Source organism: Hippocampus comes, unplaced genomic scaffold (genome assembly GCF_001891065.2).
Source record: "Hippocampus comes isolate QL1 unplaced genomic scaffold, H_comes_QL1_v1.1 scaffold21, whole genome shotgun sequence".
Classification (NCBI taxonomy): Eukaryota; Metazoa; Chordata; class Actinopteri; order Syngnathiformes; family Syngnathidae; genus Hippocampus; species Hippocampus comes.
This window is the reverse complement of record NW_017805745.1, coordinates 1,313,132-1,321,054: the sequence shown is the minus strand read 5'-3', so window position 1 is coordinate 1,321,054 and position 7,923 is coordinate 1,313,132. Positions and strand designations below refer to the sequence as shown.

The window sequence follows — 7,923 nt, the reverse complement described above, 5'->3', positions numbered from 1 at the left end:
ATCGCAGTCTGGAGGAGGAGGAGGAGACGTGGGAAGACACCAGACATACACTGCAGACTGAATCAAGGAAGAAATATATATATATATTTTTTTTTTTTTTTTTTTAAAGGCAAAAAGACATTTTCTCTTTGTATGCCTTTCTGCGATTCTTCCAATGTCTTTGTTGCCAACCTGCTGATGACACTTTCAAGCTCAGTGGCACAGATGAAATTTCTTTCCTCAGGAGAGAGAGGAGCCGCTGCGGGTGCCCACGTTTGTTCTGTTGATCATTTTTTGGGTGTTGATGTGGTCCCATAATGTGAAAATGTGGACTGCGTGATGAAGAGGATTGTTTAATTCTTAAAAAAATGTGCAAAAATTACATAAGCATTGGACAAAAGCTAACTGGTCCAAAGGTTCTCGTGCGGTGAGTCAGTGTGGCGCTTGCAGCAGTAGTGGTACGCAGGCTCCCTCTGCTGGTAAAACGAATCATCACTGTCTTCTTTGCAGTTCACTTGTATTTTCATGCAAATATATATTTTTTTCTCTTTGAGTATATTTCCGGATGAAATAAATCTGTCTCGTTTCCCAAAAATACTGGGGACTACGACACAACTGTATTTTAATGTTGATTATTAAGGTGCTTGCTTTTTTTGAGGGCTTAGATTTAGATCTTCATCAAATCTGTGTATGGTGGTGGGAACACTTCTTCAGTTTGATTTTACTAAACAAACTCTGTAATTCCAATAATAAAAATGTATTTAAAAGGTTGAACTTCCGAAGATTATATGTATGGCTTGCGGAAGTGTTATTTAATGTAACTCAATTTTTTTAAAATGCAGGTATTTTTGAGTGGTAAAACCAACTTCTCTATATAAGGTTAAATTTCTATCGACGTGCTGCCTTTTCCCACTGGTTTGTGTCATTTTTTTTTATTCGCGCCTGCTCATGTAACCTGCCTGTTCTTTGTCCATGCGAGCTGAGCCATTCAAGCAAAAGGAAATTCGTCAGGCGCCGGTGGCTTCAGCGACTATTAGCCAATTAGCGGAGAGCATCGCCGAACGGTTCCGCCTTTACGCGCGTTCTCAGCCACCCATTGGCTAATCTTAAGGGACCTGACATATTTGGGGGTGTGCCTGTTCCATAACGGTGAGCTCCATTCTGAGGTGCCGGGAGGCAGAACGGGAGGTGAAGCACTCCTGTCGGGTGTACCGTCACGGTTGTTCAGCGGAGAAGAGAAGCCAAGGGTGGTGCTGCGAAAACACAAAAAGTGTCAGGTAAGTAAGTATGACAACTCTTATCTCGTAACAGAATTTGGATGGACTCGTTGAAGGAAAAAAAAAAGCTAACCTTGGCTAAGTTACGTCACGTTCGTGAGGATGGTGCTGTTTTCCAGCCTTGTTTTTATATGCTGCCATAAATAAAGTTATCAGGTGTTCGCGTGAACGCTGAAATGCGTGTTGATTTTTTTTATCACTTTCGTTGGTCTGACACGACCTTTCAACCAGAGAAGCGTGATGACATAAGGGTCGTTCCAGAATTGAAGGACACTTTACCTCCCACCTATCAAATCTTGAATAATCCGCATACAAAATACTCCGAGTAAATGTACTTGTCCTGAGACTAAATTTGAAAAATACAAAGAGAAAAGTTTGCTTGAAAATAGTTTTTAAAACACAAAATAAGTCTAATACTGAAGAATATGTAGCGGGAAATCAGAAAAGTGAAGGTTTATTTTTCAGGAATTTCAAGCCAAAATGTCTTCCAATTCTGGCATGAACACTCGACTTTGTTTGTGTTTTCTTTGCCTGAAGAGCCGATCAATAATATATCAAGTTTATTAAACAATAACAGGATGGACGCCATGTACCAAATGTGCTCCAAGATGTTCTCCAAATGGCTAACACGGTCAATAAACAATAGCAGGACGGATGTTCCCAAGCAGTGGCAGCAACAGATACATTCATTTCTTTGCAATAAAATGAAAAACTACTACAGTGAGTGAAACTCCATCTATCACAGAAGATACATTACAGACCTACCCGGGATAAAAATCTGCGATCTCAAGAGAACATATTTATGAAACAAAAAAAGTCCTCCTTCCACACACTGTAAATACATTTCAACTTTTTGAAACACACATCATCGTATGAAAATACACTTTTGAAAGCACGGATGCGCATCTGTTCTCACTCCGTCGCTGTTGTCAAATCGAAGAAAATTGTATCATCTCACTTTGAGGAAACAAAGATTCACTCGCACAACTCCCCGTAAGAGGCACGGCGGGCTTGCTTCAAGCTGTTATTTGTCACTTCCCGTTGAGGTCGACCGTCGCAGAAAATGACACAGAATTGTTTATTGAAACACCAAAATATTCAACCTAACCATAATTTGTCATTTCTTCGAAGGAAATTGATACCAACATACAATGCCAAACGACAGGCTAATTGAAATTCTCATTCATGTTACGGTAATTCTTAACCTTCCAAAAAAGTGCTGCTTGAACGCAAACGGAACATACGACGGTGCTCACAGACATAAATCCTCTGCGCGAACGATGTTCGGTCCTTCGGCAGGTATGAACGGTGCCACGGAAGTCACCAGGAGGCGGGTCCAAAATGGCAGCCACAGCAAATTGGCGTCCGACAAGATGGCAGAGCCTGCGCAGTGGGGGAGAGCCTGGTGAGTTGCTCACATGATCAGCGACAAGTCACAACATGTTGGTTTCTCCATGGTCGTCGCATTTCCTTTCCGTGGAAAATGCTGAAACGAGTTTGTTTCTCTGTGCCGGTGGACTTCAGGGAGGTGGACTGGTTTTCTCTGCTGAGCGTGGTGGCCCTGCTATGCTTTGCGCCGTTCATCGTCTTTTTTTTCGTGATGGCCTGCGACCAGTACCAGTGTTCGGTCACGCAGCCCCTCTTGGAGCTCTACGGCGGCGAGACCACCCTCCTCTCCATCTGGGCCCGCGTACCCTTTGTCACCTGGTCGGCCGCCAAGATCTACGCCGTGTGGGTCATTTTCCAGGTACGAGCGATGTGCTACTTTGGCTCTGGCATCCTTTTGGTCCGTTTTAATCCAAATCTCGTTTGTCTTTCCCCTTGTCGCGGATGCCTATTGAGAAGTTAGTGGAAAAAAAAATGTGGCAGCCATTTTGGGCAAAATGCTTTTGTAGTGCCTCCTGGAAAGTTCAACGGGTGGCGGGGGGCAACCCCTGAGATAACTTTCACTGATCAACAAGAAATCGGGTGGACATGTCGATCATGACGCGACACACGAAAATGTCTCAAGGAGCTATGCCAAAAAACGAAATGGTATGAAGCAGCCATTTTGATCAAGTTCCTTCAGTTGTGAGTGGCCACTGAAAAGTTAGAAGAAAAAAAAAAGCCCTGAGAGCAGTTTCACCAATTGACATCAAATTGGGTGCACATGCCTATCATGACAGGGTGCACAAAAAAAAGTCTCAGAGACCCAAGCCTAATCTTGAACAGGAAGGCAACCATTTTATTTTGAAGCCGATAAAAAGAGAGAATGTGATGCTATGTGTGGCAAAGCTTTTTCCTTGCGCTCGCTCATGTAAGCATGAAAAAAAGGGTGAGGAGGGTGCGTCAGACCATGTTGTCATAAGTACCAAAAGACTAGACAAAGAGTATGTCAACTCTGTATTAAAAAAAAAGAAGCAAAGAAAGCAAGTGGGTGTGATTGTGTCGTTTCCAGGTGGTGTTGTACATGTGCTTGCCCGACATCCTGCACAAAGTGCTCCCCGGTTACGTCGGGGGAGTCCAGGACGGCGCCCGAACCCCCGCAGGTACGGACGCGCTCGTCTCGGCGTGACATTGTGAACCGTCGCCTTGACGTTGGCTGTGACCTCCTCCAAGGTATCATCAACAAGTACGAGATCAACGGGCTGCAGTGCTGGCTCATCACGCACGTCCTGTGGCTGGCCAACGCCCGCTACTTCCGCTGGTTCTCGCCCACCATCATTTTTGACAACTGGATCCCGCTCATGTGGTGCGCCAACGTGCTGGGTTACGCCGTGGCCACCTTCGCATTTGTCAAGGCCTACTTATTCCCCACCAACCCGGAGGACTGGTGAGGACATTTTACCCCCCCCCCCCTATTTCCTGTATCAGCTACAACAAGAGGGCACATCACGAAATGATAATAATTCACGTGCTCAGGAATTCCAATTTTACGCAGTGAAAAGTGATTTTTAAAACAAAAAAAAAAGGAATTCACTCCGATTCAAGGAATGAAGGGGTGGGGAGGGGGCGGTTATCTACACACAAGACAAACAAGTGCTTCTCGGTCTCTGCGTAAAGGATACGGCGATAGCATGCAAACTTGAGTTTTTTTACATTTTCCATAAAAAGGCACATCTTTCAAAAGAAAAAAGGATGGCTGCAATTCCAAAGACTTTGCCTGTAGAGTCAACAAAGGGCCTTTTCCGCATTATTTCTTCTTTCAGAAAGGGTCACATTTGTTCTGTAGTCACAGGATGACTCTTGTGTCTCCGCAGTAAGTTCACGGGCAACATTTTCTACAACTACATGATGGGCATCGAGTTCAACCCACGCGTGGGCAAGTGGTTCGACTTCAAGCTGTTCTTCAACGGACGCCCGGGCATTGTGGCCTGGACGCTCATCAACCTCTCCTACATGGCCAAGCAAGAGGAGCTCTACGGCCAAGTGAGCAACTCCATGCTGCTGGTTAACGTCCTGCAGGTGAGCGGTTGTCCAAACACGATGTTGACAAGACGCACAGGCGTCGATTCTTTATCCTCTGCGACAAACGATGGATATTGCCGCAGCTCACTGAGCGGTCGTGGCAGTCTCCTTGGAGTATATCCTGAAGTACACACACGCGGCCCCCCGCTGTGGCCGGGTTCTTCTTTCTTTCAGGCCATCTATGTGTTGGATTTCTTTTGGAACGAAGCGTGGTACCTCAAGACCATCGATATCTGCCACGACCACTTTGGCTGGTACCTGGGCTGGGGCGACTGCGTGTGGCTGCCCTACCTCTACACGCTACAGGTCGGTCCACAAGTCAAGTCCACAAACAGGACGAAAAACAAAGCTTGTCTTCGAGTGGTCATAAAGATGTCCTCTGTCTCTCTTAACGCTGTCGTATTAATTGTCACCTGTAGACTGCATGGTCACACAGCGATTTTTTTTTTAGTTATTAAGAAAACACGATGTAAACATTTTTTAAACATTTCCCCTCAATATTGCGATTTCCAGATAATATGCCGTTATTTTTTTTAAAGGTCTTCTTCCTATTTCTTTTTTTAACAAACACAAGTAGCAAATCGATCTGTATTAAAATAAACATCAGATTTATGATACAAAAATGTTTTATGATTATAAAAGATCAGCTTGCGTTCAAAGAAAGACGATGAACCTTGTATTAATATGAAAGTCTTGGTTTTTCTCACCTTTAAGCAGTTACAACAACAACTTCACAAAATAATGCAAACAAATCTTTGGCTTGATCAATTCAACGTTTCGTGAAACAATGAGATGGAAACATGTGCTTCACTTCTGAAGCGCAAAATGTATCTGGACACTTTCATACATCCAATCTACAGGCACGATGCACAATAAGCGACCGAAATGAAGCATTTTTCGTGTAGTTTCCCCCTGCACCCGAATTGCAGCCTTTGCCATTTGAAAATTGCTTTCTCCTACATTGCGATGTCGATTTGAAATCCATTCGTTGTTCCGGCCCTATTTGTGACATGACCGTACACCGTCAAAAATGTTTCTTTGTTTCTTCACGCACTTGACCCCAGCGTGTGATGTCGCGCAGGGTCTGTATCTGGTGTACCATCCGGTGCACCTGTCCTGGGCTCACACCGCGGCCGTGCTGCTGCTGGGCCTGTCGGGCTACTACATCTTCCGCGCCACCAACCACCAGAAGGACCTGTTCCGCCGCAGCGAGGGCGCCTGCGCCATCTGGGGCCGTCCCGCCACCTTCATCGAGTGCTCGTACCGCTCGGCCGACGGCTGCGCGCACCGCAGCAAGCTGCTGACGTCGGGCTTCTGGGGCGTGGCGCGCCACTTCAACTACACGGGCGACCTGATGGGCTCGCTGGCGTACTGCGCCGCCTGCGGATTCGGCCACCTACTGCCGTACTTCTACATCGTCTACATGAGCATCCTGCTGGTGCACCGATGCGTACGGGACGAGCACCGCTGCGGAAGCAAGTACGGCGCCGACTGGAAGCGCTACACGGACGCTGTGCCGCACCGACTCATCCCAGGAATCTTCTAGGCCAAGTGGGGGTGCTCAAACGAAGCCACAAAATAAAGGGCGATAAATAAGCCGTCTGATTTTAAAAATGCAGACCGACAGTACTTGTATGCAGGGTTGCCAAGGGAGAGAAAATTTTCGATCGGTCAATGTACTGACGTGTTGTATCATTTTAAAACGCGCGTACCTACTCGAGGGCTTCAAAGGGACTGGACATTTCTAGCAACTTCCATTTTTTTTTTCCAGATCGTTTTAAAAAGTGCATACGGTGCCTACGTAAGGTTCCAGTGGAATGGAACATTTCCGGCCCACAAAATAATTGCCTAGTCAACTTCATTGTGGCGATTTGCCCATGTGGTATCGATACGGAACGGACGGTTGGACTCGACTCAAATTTGGAAACTTCAGATGAGCGTGTGTAAGGGGACAGTGGGAAAAAGTTTACATGTCACACCAGACGATGCCGCTGACATCATCTTATTATCTCACCAGCGTGAAGATGCCGTCTCTTACGAGCAGTGTGGAAGGGACTACTTAATGTTCTCTGGACCAGAAAGTGAATGTGTCGGTAGATCCAGTTTGTTGCTTTACACTGCCACTTGGGACATACCATTTCCAAACCTGATTTGGAAACAATTTCATTGCTTTCTTTTTTTTCTTGTAATTACCCAGTAGGAAAAAATGTGCCAATGCCCTGACCCGATGACCAATACTGTGGACCAAATGTCTTGTAATCTTACCGCAAGTGATAATTCATGATGACACGCTACAACGAGCTGCAGGAGACCAAACGAGTTTTGCTGGCATTTACAAAATGATGACAACACATCTTGTTAAGTTGACATCTGCGGTTACATCCCGGTTAAACTTTCTGATACAACTTGTGTTCATTTCCTTTCATCACATCGAGTTAAAAGTTGTTTTTTGGACATCCGTGCTAGTTATGCTGACATGATACTTGAAAGGTCATTTTGGATCACAAAGGCTGGAAACATTGGGCGTCATGTCAAATACAAAGACACTTAAGTTTAACTTGAGCTGTTGTTTTTTTTTAATCTGGCGGAAAATTTGTGTTTGCATAAAAAAAAAAAATCTTCGCTTTGGGCTCAATCACAATATATTCGATGTGTCATTAGCACATCTTTTTGTTACAATACCCCTTTCAATCAAATTGGCAATGTACAGGATATCCATCAATGTCATCTTAAAATAAAAAAAGCTTCAAAAAATAATTCAAATGTCGGATCAGTGATAGTACCAAAAAACAGTCACCAAAGCAGTCGGAAATGTCGCTCAATGCCAACTACTCCGTGTCGTGAGTGGACGCTCTTTGAACGATGGAAGACGATGACGAAAAAAATTTACTCGTTCATAAAAGTCAGCCTGAATTGTTCCGAGCTGATCAAATAAGAAGCGAAAGCGGTTTGGGGAAACTTTTCCATTTCAAGCTGCCATATTGCCTTGTGGACGGGAGAGGGCAGCAAATGACAAGCGATCAAAGTCACTGGCGCGTCAAGTTTACGAGTTTGAATTGTTTTAAGCATGAAAGTCGTGTCATAAAATACCAATCACAATATCTTGTTTTGAAAACCAATAGCGATTAATTCTTAGTATTGAAAGTCTATTCATTATTTTATACTCTTGGACCATAAGGCATTTTTAATGTTAGACTATAAATATAATAAGTTAAACATT

The 7,923-nt window shown here is 44.6% G+C and overlaps 1 protein-coding gene across 2 annotated transcripts; it reads left to right on the top strand.

Annotated features, from left to right (window-relative positions):
* Positions 1-1,123: 1,123 nt before the first annotated feature.
* On the top strand, positions 1,124-7,265 carry dhcr7 (7-dehydrocholesterol reductase). 2 transcript variants are annotated; one of them, XM_019884531.1, is made up of 8 exons: positions 1,124-1,260; positions 2,556-2,661; positions 2,781-3,003; positions 3,694-3,784; positions 3,855-4,068; positions 4,496-4,700; positions 4,878-5,009; positions 5,785-7,265. In XM_019884531.1, the coding sequence occupies exons 2-8, from the start codon at positions 2,558-2,560 to the stop codon at positions 6,247-6,249; spliced, it is 1,434 nt and encodes a 477-aa protein (XP_019740090.1). In that variant the 5' UTR covers positions 1,124-1,260; positions 2,556-2,557; the 3' UTR covers positions 6,250-7,265. The 2 variants fall into 2 exon arrangements, with proteins under 2 accessions (XP_019740090.1, XP_019740089.1); XM_019884530.1 differs by having other exon boundaries at positions 1,127-1,256.
* Positions 7,266-7,923: the final 658 nt, after the last annotated feature.

Bases quoted from the DNA above. Each gene is read 5' to 3' on its own strand.
- dhcr7 (XM_019884531.1), top strand. From the start codon at position 2,558: ATGAACGGTGCCACGGAAGTCACCAGGAGGCGGGTCCAAAATGGCAGC. The intron at 4,701-4,877 runs GTGAGCGGTTGT...TCTTTCTTTCAG, and splicing joins TGCTGGTTAACGTCCTGCAG to GCCATCTATGTGTTGGATTT. The intron at 5,010-5,784 runs GTCGGTCCACAA...GATGTCGCGCAG, and splicing joins CCTACCTCTACACGCTACAG to GGTCTGTATCTGGTGTACCA.